At 47.0% G+C, this 17,714-nt stretch overlaps 1 protein-coding gene across 1 annotated transcript in view; it reads left to right on the top strand.

The window, feature by feature from the left end:
- The window catches only part of LOC137562655 (surfeit locus protein 4-like), a 49,628-nt gene extending 32,185 nt beyond the window's left edge, over positions 1-17,443 (top strand). Inside the window, exons 4-6 of the mRNA XM_068274203.1 lie at positions 2,507-2,550; positions 4,247-4,433; positions 15,461-17,443. Coding sequence (XP_068130304.1) covers positions 2,507-2,550; positions 4,247-4,433; positions 15,461-15,727 — 498 coding nt within the window. The 3' untranslated portion in view covers positions 15,728-17,443. The remainder of the gene's footprint in view (positions 1-2,506; positions 2,551-4,246; positions 4,434-15,460) is intronic.
- The last annotated feature ends 271 nt before the right edge of the window (positions 17,444-17,714 follow it).

Genomic DNA, 17,714 nt, shown 5'->3' with positions numbered 1-17,714 from the left:
TTTCTAGAGGAATATTTTTTATTTTTTTTTCAGTGTGAAAATTAATTTTTTTTATAAATTTAACGTTTTGTAGATATTTTTTTTTTTTTTTTTTTTTCCTTGCAGATCCAGGCCAAGCATTTTATGTGATCGTTCCCCATTATGTATCTAATAGTCCCCTGGCTGGGTGATTCCTTCTGTAGAGGCAAGGGAAAATTAAAGGGAATCTTAAAGAGGATCTGTAACCTCAAAAAATCCCCTGGGGGGTACTCACCTCGGTGGGGGAAGCCTCCGGATCCTAATGAGGCTTCCCACGCCGTCCTCTGTCCCACGGGGGTCTCGCTGCAGCCCTCCGTGCAGCCGTGACGTAATATTTACCTTCCTGGCTCCTGCGCAGGCGCTCTGACGGCTGTCGGCTCCGAACTACACGAAAATACCCGATCGCCGTCGGGTATGCTCTACTGCGCAGGCGCAAGTTTCCGGCGCCTGCGCAGTAGAGCGGACCCGACTGAGATTGGGTATTTCCGTGTAGTTCGGAGACTAAAGCAGCCACAGCGCCCCCGCTGGAGCCAGCAAAGGTAAATATTGAAATTACAGTCGGGCCTGTCGCCGGCTGTTCAGAGGGCTGCAGCGAGACCCCCGTGGGACAGAGGACGGCGTGGGAAGCCTCATTAGGATCCGGAGGCTTCCCCCACCCGAGGTGAGTAACCCCCAGGGGATCTTTTTCATGTTACAGAGTCTCTTTAAAGTGGAATATAACCCTGCATTTCAACTTTGCTCTAAAACATTATTTACAGCATATTATATGCAAACAGCATTTTTTTTTTTTATTACTAGACCAGCATTGGAAGGGTTACACACAGAGGTTTAAAGTTCCGTGGAGAGATATGCAGACGCATCCGAAGTTCAGATAGATACATTTAACTAAATAGAATGAAACAAGTGAGAAATGTTACACATTCTTTGGCTGTCCTCCAGCTCCTGCACAGTCAGAGAGAGTGAGTCACATTCCACACTTAGATACATTTAAGTAAACAAAATGTATCTATGTAAGCTTCGGATGCGTCTGCATATCTCTCCAGGAACTTTAAAGCTCTGTGTGTAACTCTTCCAATGGCTGGTCAAGTAAAAAAAAAATGCTGGTTGCATATAATATGCTGTAAATAATGTTTTAGAGCAAAGTTGAAATGTAGGGTTATATTCCGCTTTAAGTGAGATAAAAAATGGATGGTGCCATTATCAGTTTCTTTAAAGGCCTCACTACTGTTTCCTAGACCTGTGGTGAAGTATGTTTTTATCTTTATATAAGCATCTTCATTAGCTAATGTCAGGTCTAAAGTACCTGGCCAGGAGTCCAGTTATTGGCGACTCTTTGCATCCCAGACTTGTCTGTGCTATAAGCTACAGTCTTCTCAGGCAGATTCCAACTGTGCCACCCCCCTTGAATCTTCAACAGTGGGGATGATGTAATCAAAGCAGCAACTGCAGCCACACCTCCGAATGCCTCACTCAACTTCGTGCTTCTGGTCATGTGATCAAAATTACAATACAAGCCTTAATTCACACACTAAAAAGGGCATTTCAGCACTGTGGTTGCTAGGCTAATAGATGCTATTTTTAAATCTATGTCTAGAAATGAAGTGGCCCTAGTCTAATTTAAGAAACCCAGCAGGAAACCTCATAGTTCAGGGGAGCTCGCCCACATTGCACAGGCGCAGACAGCTTTCACACTAGCACAGAGCTGAACGGTCTTGGCTTTTTCTGTTTTGCCTGAGTGGTGGCTCTGTGGGTCTCAGTGCTTGAACAGAGGCATGGGGGAAGCCTCTGTAGGACCCAGATGCTTCCCTCTCCCAAGGTAACTATCTAGTTTACTTTAAGTGTAGGGGGAGTGACTTGGGGAGCTTGCAGCCGCCTCAGGGCCCTAGGGGAATTGCCCAGGTTGCCCTATGGTTGTGCTGGCCATGCATGTAGGATACAGCCATGCATGTAAGATACAGCAAAAATGCATGTAAGATCGCTTTATTAGATTGAAAATGCCATTATATAACTTAATTTTGATGTATAACTTAATTTTGAGGGAAAACAGAGGTTTGTGACCACCAGTGTAGTTTTTTTTTGTTAAAATGACCGGCAAGCTCTGCAGACCCTAAGACGAGAGAACAAGGGAGTATGACCCACCTCAGAGGTGGTTCCTCAGAGTTGAGGTGTTCAGAAACTTTTTGTAATCAATGAAACCTATATTCCATGACTTGATGGAGAGGGAGCTATTTTATTTCGAATAAAAAAATGACCAGTCAGGAAATTAAGTTGGAAGCTGCAAGGACTTGGTACCTGGCTTGTTTCGTATGCGCTAAGAAAAGCTGTCCAATTTGTACATTTCTTATCCTGTTTTTTTGTTTTTGTTTTTTAGAAATGTATTCTTTTTTCAGAAAAAGACAGAATCTAGCATATAAAAGCTTTGTAATTGTATGAGGTGTTCTTATATTTATACTATACGTGGTGACTGAACAATTTTTGTTTTTTTCAGACCATTGTGTACAACATTCTCTGGGATGTGAAGTTTCTAATGAGGTAAGTGATATCACCGTTACAGCTCTTATGCCTTCCCATGCTCAGTACAACTTCCTTCATCCACTCCTTAGTCTGTGATTGGAAGGTGACCGTGTTCACAGCAACCAACCAGGTTCCAGCTTTTTTGTTCCTCATTTGTCCCGACTGAACCCAGTTGGAGCTTTGAATGGGGGACATAGCTCAAACTTGGATGGGAAGCTGGCAAAGTTGAGTCCATAGTATTTATGTGGGTATAGAAGAAGCTCTGGGTGTGGTCACCTTGTTCAAGTTCAGGTACCCTTTAAATTAGATCTAGACTCAGAACTTCCCATCTGTTCTAGAAGATCAGCCACTGCATGTTACAGGTAACTTTTAGGAGGGAAAAAAATCTTTAATTGCAATTTATGGAAATCATTAAAAAAAATCAATTTTTAATAGAATTAACTGTGCAGGGAGCATAGAAAAGGTTAAGTTCCATTCTTTCTTGCAGAGGTACAGCTGAGCCAGAGCCCCAGCACTGCCGTAGGTTACATCTGCTGATAAGCTACTTACACTCTGATGTAGCTAAACAAACACACAGGGCACACTGCTATTGATTTTTACAGCACATATATATATTACACACACACGCCTACCTGGTCCCCTTAATGTGAACTGGCACAGGGGTCTTGTATTGTGGCCACTGCCGGGCTAGCACTTACTCAGTAGTGCGCACCTTGTAACACTTACGGAGGGGGCCAAAGGTGAATGGGGGGAGCTGTGGGCATGGAGACTCCTGCACATACATGCCTGGAACCTCTGTTTGTACAAAGGAGTTTGCCTCAGTTATCCTTTAAATTTTACAATTTTTCACAACAGTGCTCCTTTAATCTAAGACTTTCCTACTCAAGCTGGTCATCTGACAACCCTCAGTTAGTTGCCGCCTTTTCCTTTTCACTGAGGTGTGGAAAATTCTCCTGATGTCTTGTTGGTCACATGACACTTTCGAACACTGTGTAACCCAGCTCAGCCCACTGGGGAGCAGCACCCAGAAGACTAATATCACTGCCCATATCTTTTTTAAAAAACAGGTAGGGTTTCTTTTGCAGTTTGCATCAGTGTGCTGCTTCATAAATGGGATCCTAGGTGCACACTGTGAGCAGAATGATCTGGATGCTAAGAACAATGGTACCGTAGACCAATTTTCAGTTTCAGATTGTTACAGCTAATGGGAATTGAAAATATAAAAACAAACAGATACTTGCCTAAGGAGAGGGAAGGCTCTGGGTCCTATAGAGCATTTCCACTCCTCTTCCGATCCCTGCGTTCCATTGCCTTAACCACCGGTAGCAGTATTCGACCGATTGGTCAAATACTGCTCTCTGCTGCCACAGGAGGCTTCGGGAGCCTGAGTGCTCTCGAAGACGGGCAGCCCTATACTGCACCTGCGCGACCGCCCTCTCTTGTGCACTCGTGCATGCACAGTACAGAGTCGCCAGCCTTCGGTCAAATTCAAATGGGGTGACATTGCTGGAACGTGGGGAAGATGAGAGGAGCAAGTAGGCTCTATAGGACCCAGAGCCTTCCCCCTCCTTAGGTGCGTATCTGTTTTTGTTTTTTACCAATTCCCATTAGCTTTAAAAAGAGGCCTGATATAACTTCCGTATTCCATCTGATTTGTCTCTTGTTTCTGTCTTGTGATTGGGCCGGTGAGGTAACCTCTTCCCTTGTGTTGTAGGAATTTGGCGCTGGGCGGCGGTCTCCTGCTGCTGTTGGCAGAATCCCGTTCTGAAGGGAAGTCCATGTTTGCCGGAGTGCCCAGCATAGGGGAGAGCTCACCTCGCCAGTACATGCAGCTGGGGGGCCGGGTGCTGCTGATCCTCATGTTTATGACACTGCTGCGTTTCAATGCCAGCGCCTTCTCGGTGAGTATTGCCAGGGGAGTACAGGCCAGAAATCAGGGCGGGAAAATAATGCAGAGCATTGCTGGTGCCTTCATACTCCATATTGCATTTGTTAAAGAGGAGTTGGGTTGTATATTAATAAGGGTGAAAGCCTTTAATGTAAAGCAGTGTGTTTAGTTCTGCAAGGATTGGTGGCTGTCAGTGGCAGTATGTCACCCGCTCGCCTGTACAACATTCCTGTTTTTTTTTAAACTCCAGGCACCCCTCCCATCCTCATCAGCAAGACTGCCCCAGCTATTTTTATCCCAAATTTTCTGAAGCTCTGTGGCCACCCCCACCTGCATTACCACAGCCTGTACCCCCCCCCCTCCCAGCTCAGCTTCAGTGGCTTCTGAGCTGGGGGTGGGCCTAGGAGACAGTGTCGCAGTGCTTCAGGGGGAAAAAAAAGCAACAGTGGTTTTGATGATGGAGGTTGGAGTTTCAATATCAAAAGATTTAAGGGTGAGAGCCACCGCTGACACCTGCTGATTCTTGCAGTGCTTTCAATTAACCACCCTGGCGTTTTATTGATTGCGTCAGGGTGGCAGCGCTGCAGTATTTTTTTTTTTTTTTTTAAATCGCGTAGCTAGCCTAGCGCTAGCTACATGATTCCCCCCTCCCTGCAGCATCCCTCCGATCGCCGCCGGCGATCAAGCCCATCCGGAAATCCCGTTCTGAACGGGATTTCTTTTAGGGCTTCCCCCGTTGCCATGGCGACGAATGGAATGACGTCATCGACGCCGTGACGTCACAGGAAGTCCCTATCCACCCCTCAGCACTGCCTGGTACTGATTGGCCAGGCTGCGCATGGGGTTTCGGGGGGGGGGGGGGGGCTGTTGCACGGCGGGTATCAGCGGTGAGCGGCGGCGATCGCGTACAACACGCAGCTAGCAAAGTCCTAGCTGCGTGTAAAAAAAATTGTGCAAATCGGCCGAAGCGGTGCACAGCGGCGGTCATGGACCGCCAAGAAGGTTAAGGCACGTTTCCCACTTATGCCAGATCATGTGTGGCTGGTGGGATCTTACAGTGTAGCGTTCACTCTGGTGGTCCGGCTGTAGCCCGGGGCAGATGTGTTAACCCCAGAGGCTATGTTGGGGAACACTTCTGCCTGCCTAGGATTATCGCGGATTGCACAGAAGTGCGTCCCACTTACCGCAATGGATCCATTGCAGAGTGACAAGTGTAAAAGGATCCTATATAGAAATTGGTAACAGTTCATTGTCAGTTTCTTGGTGAGCTGAGAACGGACATGTATACATACCTGGGGCTTCCTCCAGCCCCTTTCAGGCTGATTGGTCCCTCGCCATCCTCCAAGGCCGCCTGGATCCTCCGCCAGTTGGCGCAGTCCTGCCGTGCACGCTCCCCTCCTAGTAAAGCGCAGGTGCAGAATGCTCCCAGCAATAGGAGTGCGATGGGGTGCGCGTTTTTTTTGTTTTGTTTTTTCCCCATTCGCCTCAGGTTTCCTTTACATTTACAATCTTTGTACTCTTTAAAGGGAACCTAAACTGAGAAGGACATGGATTTTTCCTTTTAAAATAATACCAGTTGCCTGACTCTCCTGCTGATCCTGTGTCTCTAATACTTTCAGCCACAGCCCCTCAACAAGCATGCAGATCAGGTGCTCTGACTGAAGTTAGGCCTGGGGCACACCAGAGGAGTTTTTCTGAGCGTTTTGAGTTTTTAAATCTGCTGCTAATGTTATCTTATGTGTCTGTGCACACTGGAGCAATGAGGTTTTGTAAAAAAAAAACATAGCATTACATTGGGAAGAGCTTTTAGAGGTTTCAAAAGCTCTTCCCAATGTAATTTACAAAACCTCATTGCTCCAGTGTGCACAGACACATAGGATAACATTAGCAGCAGATTTAAAAACTCAAAACGCTCAGAAAAACTCCTCTGGTGTGCCCCAGGCCTATGACTGGATTAGCTGCAGGCTTGTTTCAGGTGTGTGATTCAACCACTACTGCAGTGAAAGAGATCAGCAGGACTGCCAGGCAACTGGTATTGTATAAAAGGAAACGTCCATATCCCTCTCAGTTTGGGTTCCCTTTAAAGTGGACCCAAACTAAAAATACAAGATTTCAGAAAGAAATCTATCTATTTTATAAATTATAATAATAAATAGCAGCCTTTTTTCAGCTGCATGATGACAAATATAAAATATTTTACATTTATTGGAGAAACCCCTCCCTTCCTTTCATATTGCCTGATATAATCCAGCAGACTGGTGGAGTAGATGGTGTCCAGCAAAGGAGGAATTGCTAATGGCTGCCCCCAGTATAACCCTGGTTATGCAAAGAGGAGGGTGAAAAGCATGCACTGAAATGCTCATAGGCTTGAAGGAGTGTTTATTTATATTTGTATGTGTCAGAGTGGTGCAACTAAATATTTTGAATTAAAAAAAATGTTTGGTTTGGGGCCGCTTTAAAGTGTACCTGAAGTGAGAGGGATATGGAGGCTGACATGTTTGATTTTAAACAATACAAGTTGCCTGGCTGTCCTGCTGATCCCCTTCCTCTAATACTTGTAGACATAGATCCTGAACAAGCATGCAGATCAGCAGTTTCCGACACAAATCTGACAAGGCTAGCAGCATGCTTGTTTCAGGTGTGATTCAGACACTACTGAAGTCAGGAAGATCAGCAGGGCTGCCAGGCAACTGGTATTATATAATATGGCAGCCTCCGTAACTTTTCATTCCAGGTGTCCTTTAACAGTGGGATGGGGGAAAGAGCTGAGGCCTGCAGATAGTATGAGTTGCGTGCTGGGTTTGGTCACACTGCCCAGGTGAAGCAGTGTTTTTGATGACTGCCAAAGTCTCCCGCGAGGCGAGAGTCAAACTATGAAGCCTGCGGGGGAATGAGGAGAATGGGAAGGTTCTGTAGGACCCAGAGCCTTCCCTCTCCTTAGGAGAGGATCTCTTTTAATAAAAAAAAAAAAAAAACCCGCTTCAGACTTGCTTTAACCACTTGACGACCAGGGGATTTTTCATTGACCGGTGCTGCGCGGGCTCTACAGCCCGCAGCACCGATCAGGAGTGCAGCAGGGCGATCAGACTACCCCCCTTTTTTCCCTACTAGGGGGATGTCCTGCTGGGGGGGGGGTGTCTGATCGCCGCCGGCTGCATTTGCTTGGGGGGGGGGGGCTCTTCAAAGCCCCCCTCCGCAGTGTTCTCCGCCGTCTCGCTCGCTCCCTCCCTCTCCCTTCCCCTCTGAGCGGCGCAGGACTGATATCAGTCCTGCGCCTGATAGGATAGGCTTCTGCCTATCAGATGGCGGCGATCCCCGGCCAATCAGAGGCCGGGGATCGCCAATCTACGTCACGGCGCTGCTGCGCAGCAGCGCCGTATGATGTAAACAGCGGGGATTTCTTCCCCGCCTGTTTACATTTTGCCACGATCGGCCACTCTCCGGCTGTTCACGGAGACACCCTCCGTGAACTGACATGGAAAGGCCGCTCGTTCCCATGGAAACCCTCAGACAACCAGTTTACGCCAATCGGCGTTAGCTGGTCGTCAAGAGGTTAAAGGGAATGTCCAGGCATCTTAAAACTAAAAAAAAAAATCTACTTATCTGGGGCTTCCTCCAGCCATTGCAGCTGACATGTCCCACGCCCGGGGTCACCGCCGGTGCAGAGGTCGTCCTCCACTGCGCCTGCGCGAGCGCCGCTGTCAATCGAGTCCACGCTGTCCGGAGTGTGCTGCACGGAACTACTGCGCCTGCGCAGTACACTCCGGACAACATGGACTTGATTGATAGTGGCGCAGGCGCAGTAGAGGACGACCTCGTGGGGTCAGCCTCTGAACTGCTGGGGACCCAGACCGGTGTCTGAGAGCGGAGCTGTGGCGTGGGACATGTCAACTGCAAGGCGCTGGAGGAAGCCCCGGGTAAGTAGATCCTTTTTTTCTTTTCTTTTAAATGTCTGGACATTCCCTTTAACCACTTCAGGACCGCCCCCAGCCGATGAGCCCAAACAACCGCAATACGCCCATCGGCGACGGCGGGCGTGGTTATGCGCCGTTCTCGTAACGCGATTAGGCGCCGGCGACAGCCGCCCCCCTTGCGCAGTGACCTCCCGGCCGTTCGGAAGCGCCGGCGGGTTACTAGCGTCCAGATCACCGCCTACAAAGTGTATAATACACTTTGTATTGTATACAAAGCGTATTATACAGGTTGCCTCCTGCCCTGGTGGTTCCAGTGTCCGAGGGACCACCAGGGCAGGCTGCAGCCACCCTAGTCTGCACTCAAGCACACTGATCCCCCCCCCCCCACCCTTCCCTCTGATTGCCCACAGCACCCCTCAGACCCCCCCCTGCCCAGACCACTGTTTGCACCCAATCACCCCCCTAATTACCCATCAATCACCATCTGTCAGCGCAATTGTTTTTTAAATTTCCTAAACTGCCCCCTGGGGACTCCTGATCACCCCCCCCCCCTGTATACTGTATGAATCTATCCCCCCTGTATTAACCCACTGATCACCTGCCAATCACCCATCAATCACCCCCTGTCACTGCCCCCCATCAATCAGCCCCTAACCTGCCCCTTGCGGGCAATCTGATCACCCACCCACACCATCAGATCGCCCGCAGACCCGACGTCAGATCACCTCCCAAGTGCATTGTTTACATCTGTTCTCTCCTCTAAACACCCACTAATTACCCATCAATCACACCCTATCACCACCTGTCACTGTTACCCATCAGATTAGACCATAATCTGCCCCTTGCGGGCACCCAATCACCCGCTCACACGCTCAGATTGCCCTCAGACCTCGCCTTATCAATTCGCCAGTGCATTATTTACATCTGTTCTTCCCTGTAATAACCCACTGATCACCTGTCGTACACCCCCTGTCACTGCCACCCATCAATCAGCCCCTAACCTGCCCCTTGCGGGCAATCTGATCACCCACACCATAAGATCGCCCGCAGACCCGACGTCAAATCACCTCCCAAGTGCATTGTTTACATCTGTTCTCTCCTCTAAACGCCCACTAATTACCCATCAATCACCCATCAATCAGCCCCTGTCACTGCTACCCATCAGATTAGACCCCTATCTGCCTCTAGGGCACCCAATCACCCGCCCACACCCTCAGAACGCCCTCAGACCCCAGCCCTGATCACCTCGCCAGTGCATTGCTTGCATCTATTCCCCCCTCTAATCACACCTTGAGACACCCATCAATCACCTCCTGTCACCCCCTAGCACACCTACCCATCAGATCAGGCCCTAATTTGCCCCGTGTGGGCTCCTGATCACTCGGCCAAACCCTCAGATCCCCCTCAGACCCCCTTCCGATCACCTCCCCAGTGCATTGATTGCATCTATTTTCCCCTCTAACCACCCTCTGAGACACCCATCAATCACCTCCTGTCACCCCCCCCCCCCCCCCCCCCCAGCACTCCTATCCATCAGATCAGGCCCAATACAACCTGTCATCTAAAAGGCCACCCTGCTTATGACCGGTTCCACAAAATTTGCCCCCTCATAGACCACCTGTCATCAAAATTTGCAGATGCTTATACCCCTGAACAGTCATTTTGAGACATTTGGTTTCCAGACTACTCACGGTTTTGGGCCCGTAAAATGCCAGGGCAGTATAGGAACCCCACAAGTGACCCCTTTTTTAAAAAAAAAGACCCCTCAAAGGTATTCTGTTAGGTGTATGACGAGTTCATAGAAGATTTTATTTTTGTCAAAAGTTAGCGGAAATTGATTTTTTTTTTTTCTTCACAAAGTGTAATTTTTCACTAACTTGTGACAAAAAATAAAATCTTCTATGAACTCATTATACTCCTTTTTTCTAAAAAGGGGTCACTTGTGGGGTTCCTATACTGCCCTAGCATTTTAGGGGCCATAAACCGTGAGGAGTAGTCTAGAAAACAAATGCCTCAAAATGAGCTGTGAATAGGACGTTGGGCCCCTTAGCGCACCTAGGCTGCAAAAAAGTGTCACATGTGGTATTGCCGTACTCAGAAGAAGTAGTATAATGTGTTTTGGGGTGTATTTTTACACATACCCATGCTGGGTGGGAGAAATATCTCTGTAAATGGACAATTGTGTGTAAAAAAAAAAAAAAAATCAAAAAATTGTCATTTACAGAGATTTCTCCCACCCAGCATGGGTATGTGTAAAAATACACCACAAAACACAATATACTACTTCTTCTGAGCACAGCTGTTTTTTGCACCCTAAGTGCGCTAAGGGGCCCAAAGTCCAATGAGTACCTTTAGGATTTCACAGGTCATTTTGCGACATTTGGTTTCAAGACTACTCCTCACGGTTTAGGGTCCCTAAAATGCCAGGGCAGTATAGGAACCCCACAAATGACCCCATTTTAGAAAGAAGACACCCAAAGGTATTCCGTAAGGAGTATGGTGAGTTCATAGAAGATTTTTTTTGTCACAAGTTAGGGGAAAATGACACTTTGTTAAAATAAAAAAAAACAATTAAAATCAATTTCCGCTAACTTGTGACAAAAAATAAAATCTTCTGTGAACTCACCATACTCCTAACGGAATACCTTGGGGTGTCTTCTTTCTAAAATGGGGTCATTTGTGGGGTTCCTATACTGCCCTGGCATTTTAGGGGCCCTAAACCGTGAGGAGTAGTCTTGAAACCAAATGTCGCAAAATGACCTGTGAAATCCTAAAAGAGAACCCGAGGTGGGATTTAATTATGTTACTGGGGCACAGAGGCTGGTTGTGCACACTAAGACCAGCCTCCGTTGCCCCATTGTGTGCCTCCATGTCCCCCCTGCGCGCCGCTATACCCCCGCAGTGCTGGCGACACGCAGCGCGTCGCCAGCACAATGTTTACCTAAGCGCTGTCAGTCAGCACCGCTCCCCCGCCTCCTCCGCATCAGCGCTACCCGCCCGTGTCCCTTCCCTCCCGCTGATAGGAGGACCGCTATGATTAAGGACCAGTAGGTCCGAAACATGTCAGCTTGAGATTCGATGTTTTAATACAGGACATGTCCTGACAATAAAGAGGATTCGTGGTGAATTGGTGCGGACCTTCCTTTTGTCGAAGTATTTCTGAGGTCTTGCTAACCTGGTCCAGCACAACTATCCATTGGTGGGGTAGAGCGGTGTTTCCTCCATTAACATTGCCGATGCGGGGGAGCGGCGCTGACTGACAGCGCTTAGGTAAACGGGGGGTCAGGGGAGGCGGGGGGTATAGCGGCGCGCAGGGGTGGTCATGGAGGCACACCATGGGGCAACAGAGGCTGGTGTTAGTGTGCACAACCAGCCTCTGTGCCCCAGTAACATAATTAAATCCCACCTCGGGTTCTCTTTAAAGGTACTCATTGGACTTTGGGCCCCTTAGCGCAGTTAGAGTGCAAAAAAGTGCCACACATGTGGTATCGACGTACTCAGGAGAAGTAGTATAATGTGATTTGGGGTGTATTTTTACACATACCCTTTGCTGAGTGGGAGAAATATCTCTGTAAATGGACAATTGTGTGTTTAAAAAAAAAATAAAAAAAAAAAATTGTCATTTACAGAGATATTTCTCCCACCCAGCATGGGTATGTGTAAAAATACACCCCAAAACACATTATACTACTTCTCCTGAGTACGGCAATACCACATGTGTGGCACTTTTTTGCAGCTTAACTGCGCTAAGGGGGCCAAAGTGCAATGAGCACCTTTAGGCTTTACAGGGGTGCTTACAATTAGGCAACCCCCAAAATGCCCGGACAGTAAACACACCCCACAAATGACCCCATTTTGGAAAGTAGACACGTCAAGGTATTCAGAGAGGGGCATGGTGAGTCCGTGGCAGATTTCATTTTTTTTTTTTTTGTTGCAAGTTAGAAGAAATGGAAACTTTTTTTTTTTTTTTTGTCACAAAGTGTCATTTTCCGCTAACTTGTGACAGAAAATAAAATCTTCTATGAACTCACCATGCCTCTCAGTGAATACTTTGGGATGTCTTCTTTCCAAAATGGGGTCATTTGGGGGGTATTTATACTACCCTGGAATTTTAGCACCTCATGAAACCTGACAGGTGCTCAGAAAAGTCAGAGATGCTTCAAAATGGGAAAATTCGCTTTTGGCACCATAGTTTGTAAACGCTATAACTTTTACCCAAACCAATAAATATACACTGAATGGATTTTTTTTTTCAGACATGTAGCACAATAAATTTGGACAAAAATGTATACAGAAATTTTACTTTATTTAAAAAATGTCAGCACAGAAAGTAAAAAAAAAAATCATTTTTTTGACAAAATTCATGTCTTTTTTGATGTATATAATAAAAACTAAAACTCGCAGCAGCAATCAAATAGCACCAAAAGAAAGCTGTATTAGTGACAAGAAAAGGAGGTAAAATTCATTTAGGTGGTAGGTTGTATGAGCGAGCAATAAACCGTGAAAGCTGCAGTGGTCTGAATGGGAAAAAAAAGGCTCTGGTCCTTAGTGGTAGAAAGACTGTGGTCCTCAAGTGGTTAAGCAGCACTGCTGTAGCAGTGTGATCGTTTTTGGCTTACTTAATTCCAATTAAGGGTATCAGATCTAGATTGATGTTATAGAACACCACCTGTGTCATAAGATCTAATTAAAATGTTTATTGATGTCATCATGACTAAAATGTTTATGTAGAAAAGCAGAATGGTGTAAACCTTTATGCACCTGCTCCAATGATCTGATAATTCACAATTAAAAGACTGCATAAACTAAAATTAAGCAATAATTGTAGTGCATCACCAAAATCCCCCGAAAAGTCACCATCTTTGAACCATTTATTATATAAGGCCTAGCAGGCTGGCTTAGCATCATCAATGAGCCTGAAACTCTACTGAGATCGACTGAGGCCTGTGGAACTTTACTGTAATCAACTTAATTAATAAAATTGCCTATTTTTACAGTATTCATAAACTGCAGGATGTGGGCAGTGTCTGCTTATTGTAAAATCTTTCCAGGGCTGTGGAGTCGAGACAAAAATCTTCTGACTCAGACTCCTCAGTTTATGAAACCACGACTCCGACTCCGGGTACTCAAAATTACTCCGACTCCTTAGCCTAATACTTAACAGGGCTGGGGATTTTGTACAAAAATCATCCGACTCCCGACTCTGACTCCTCAGTTTATGAAAACGACTCCGACTCCGGGTTCCCAAAATTGCCTCGACTCCGACTCCACAGCCCTGAATCTTTTGTCACCTTGATTTACATTCTCAAACTTCAGAAATGCTGGCATCTTTACTGATGGCAAGGTAAATAATTATGGACGTGTCCCCCCCCCCCCCCCCCCCCCCAATTAGTTACTGATGAGGAAATCAGTCAGAACGTTCAGTTTGCTAAAATGCTGGCCAGATATCCCCTCATGTGTGTCGGCCTAATGACTGGGCACAAGTGTTCTCTCTGTTTGAAACTGTAGGATGTGGTGAATAATGATTTACTCCACGAGTTTTAGGCTGAAACCGGCTCGGGTTACCTCTGTGCTCATTTTGAAGTGAAGAGAGGGTCCAATGAGGTGCCAATAATTGAAAAAGCTTTTATACATACCTAGGGCTTCCTCCAGCCCCATATGCTCTGATCGATCCCACGCCGCCGTCCTCCGCTACCCGCATCTACGAGAGCCGGCCCCCGTCACTGACGTCATCTGAATCAGCTACGCTGGAGAAGTGCGCCCTCTGCGTATCTCTCCAGCGGCTGCTGCAGAGATATGCAAACAGCGCACTTCCCTTACGCTTAGACTGGCTCCCACTGACGGAACAGCGGGGAGACGGTTCTCGTAGCTGCGAGCAGAGGAGGACGGCGGCGTGGGAGCGATCCGTGCGTATGGGGCTGGAGGAAGCCCCAGGTATGTATAAAATCTTTTTTCTGTTAATCTATGGTTCCCTTTAAGCACTTGCCGACCGCACACTCATACCGTGCGGCGGCAAAGTGGTAGCTGGAGGACTAGCGACGCACATCTGCTAATTAATCAGGAAAGCCGCTCGCGCGAGCGGCTGTTTCCTGTTAGATCACGGAGCGGGTCTCCGTGAATAGCCTGCGAGCCGCTGATCGCGGCTCGCAGACTAAATGTAAACGCAGGAGACGTTTGTCTCCTTTGTTTATATTGAACGGCGCTGCTGCTACAGCAGCGCCGTAAGGCAGATCGGCGATCCCCGGCCAATCAGCGGCCGGGGATCGCCGCCATGTGACAGAGGACAGCCTGTGCAGCCCGGATCGCCAGGGGTGAGAGGGAGGAGAGGGAGGGGGGGAATTTCGCTGCGGAGGGGGGCTTTGAGGTGCCCCCCCCGCAACACTCAGGCAGGCAAGAGCGATCAGACCCCCCCTGCACATCATCCCCATAAGGGGGGAAAAAGGGGGGGGGGGTGATCTGATTGCTCTGCCTGCAACCTGATCTGTGCTGGGGGCTGCAGAGCCCACCGAGCACAGATCATAAAAAAACGCGCTGGTCCTTAAGGGGGGGGGGGGGGGGTAAAGGCTGGGTCCTCAAGTGGTTAAGCTGGTCAAAATTAACATAAAGCATACATCAACTTAAATTGTATTCGCATCTCAATGACCGTCTGTATTTGGGGATAGTGATAGGCTTCCAAATAGCCCCACTGGTTCGTAATTTTAATTTACATCTTGCTGGACGCGGTGGGGGAGGGGTTAACTTACCCATGTTGCCGCCTATAGCTGATGTGGTCCGTGTCATATTCACTAGCGTTCCACGTCACTCCAATGGTTCCTCCTACAAACCCGGAAAGAGGAGGCTTGTGTAAGTTAACCCCCCACCACCCCGCCATGTCCAGCAAGTTGTAATCGAAATTACGATTACGAACAGTTGGGCTGTTTGGAAGCTCATCACTGTTTGGGACAAAGGATGGTTTTGCTTTGCTGAGTATATATTGAACAATATTTAGTCTTGCCATTTAGTGTCATTCTATAGATGTGCACTGCTTGGCTTTGCATAGCTAATACATTGGCTCGTAGGCAGTCCTTATTATATTTTTTTTAAGAAAAATATTAATAATCCACCTTTTTAATTTTTCTTCTCGCAGATTTTCCAGGACATCTTCGGCCTGGCGCTCATCATCTTGGTAACAATCGGTTTCAAGACCAAACTGGCAGCCCTGACTCTGGTGCTGTGGCTCATGGTCATCAACGTGCTTCAGAACGCCTTCTGGAACATACCATCGTACCGCCCGCTCCATGACTTCCTGAAGTACGACTTCTTCCAGACCCTCTCTGTCATGGGCGGGCTGCTCCTGGTCGTAGCACTGGGGCCTGGCGGGGTATCGATGGATGAACACAAGAAAAAGTGGTGACCCCGCCACACATGGACCTGCCTTATGTTATGCCTTCCCCAAAACCGATGTACGGAGACTTGAATGGAATATTCTTTGTGGAGGGGTGGGCGTTTACGCCTGATTGGCCCAGACCTTGGAATGTTCCATTCAGAAGGGGGAACTTGTCAAACTTTACATAATTGTTTACTAAGATGGTGACTGGAAGGGAATGTAACACAAACCCAGCTTCTGTTCAGCTGTGTGCAGTATCACCCCTGGCAGACACAAAGTACATATATTCTGGTGTGTGTGCAGAGGCATCCATACCTACCCTTGCACCTCCCTACCCCCCCTGACCATTTCATTCATATTTGGCAGTGGAGACTTTTAACTACACTCTGCTACTGGAATGGCGCCCCCTACCTGCACCCATAAACACTACCTGCATAATAAGTTGTCACAAGTTGTTTCGCACCCTCCTTTCTGGGTTTCATCAGCGTCACTGGAATACTTGTTTCAGTCATGGCTGCCAGCTATGCCTGAAGTATGAATTGGGGTCAGCATGAATCGCTGAAACCAGCAAGAGAAGTAACTTTTATTGTATCATGACTATTTGTATAAACTTTTTTTTTTTTTTTAATATTAAATTACTATTTTCAGATCAACAGTACAGTCTGACATTTTGTTATGTGATGATCTGTGTACGATTTATATTGGGTACCAGTATAATATCCACCCTCGCTTCCTGTTTCATGGACTTTCATGATCCTTTATGGCTTTAAAGAGACTGTAACAAAATTGTCAGCCTTATTTCTTCCATAAGTTCCTATACCTGTTCTAATGTGGTCTGTCTTACTGCAGCCTTTCCTAGTTGCACAGTGGCAGTATTATCTCTGTTATATAATCTAATCTTTCCTTTGTCAGCTTTGTCGGCTCAGGCTGGAATGTGCTGCTCTGCTTGTGATAGGAAGAAGCTATACACACCCTCTCTACGCCCCCTCCAGGCTCTGTGTGAGTCACAAACTGAGCTTCTCTCAGCCTATCACATGCTGGTTAGCAGCCATGTTTTCTGTTTGTAAACACTGCCTAAAACTGGCAATTACAAGCCAGGATCGCAGCAGGGAGTGGCAGAAATGGCAAAGAGGGGCCCAGGAGAACATCATGAATAGAATGGTATGCTTTTTTATTGTAAGAATTTTAGAGTACAGATTATCTTTGAAGTGAACATCGGTGGTCCTGGAGCAACAAATAGTGTAACTCCACGTCCCTTTGTGCAGCTTACCAGCTAATGTCCAAAATAGGGATGGTCAATGAGATACAAAACATTTAAAGGTGAAGCAGGATTTTGCATAGTTTTGTATGCAACTTGAAAATGGACCGATCAAATCCCACCTTCAAAGAAGCAGAAATGTTTCTGTAACCTTCCGCAGATTTGTGCCTCAAGACAATCCTGTCTCGGAGGTCTACAGACAATTTCTTTGACTTCATGCTTGGTTTGTGCTCTGACATGAACTGTCATCTGTGGGCCCTTATATAGACGTGTGTGTGCCTTTCCAAATCCTATCCAATCAACTGAATTTACCACATATGGACTCCAATGAAGCTGCAGAAACATCTCCAGGATGATCAGGGGAAACAGGAGGCACCTGAGCTCAATTGTGAGCCTCATGGCAAAGGATGTGAATACTTATGCACGTGCTTTCTAAAAAAAAAAATGTTTTTATTTTTAATAAATTTGCCAAAACCTCTAGTAAACTTTCTCATGTTGTCATTATGGAGTGCTGTGTGTAGAATTCTGAGGGGAAAAAAATAATTTGGTACTTATCCGTTAACCGGGCACATCCGGCAGGTGGCGCTGTTGTTGCTAATTTCAATGCTAATTACTTCACGTAACAAAACTGTGAATGAAAACGCCGCGGGTGGCGCTAATTGCATTCATAGTGAAGATAACAATAGGTGTAATAAAAAGTGATTTAATTAAATGAGAAATAAGCCGGCGGCAATGTAACAGATCAAGCCGCTGGCT

The sequence above is a fragment of the Hyperolius riggenbachi genome, chromosome 3, assembly GCF_040937935.1.
Source record: "Hyperolius riggenbachi isolate aHypRig1 chromosome 3, aHypRig1.pri, whole genome shotgun sequence".
Taxonomy (NCBI): Eukaryota; Metazoa; Chordata; class Amphibia; order Anura; family Hyperoliidae; genus Hyperolius; species Hyperolius riggenbachi.
The sequence above is the reverse complement of the archived record's forward strand: the minus strand, read 5'-3'. Positions and strand labels throughout refer to the sequence as shown.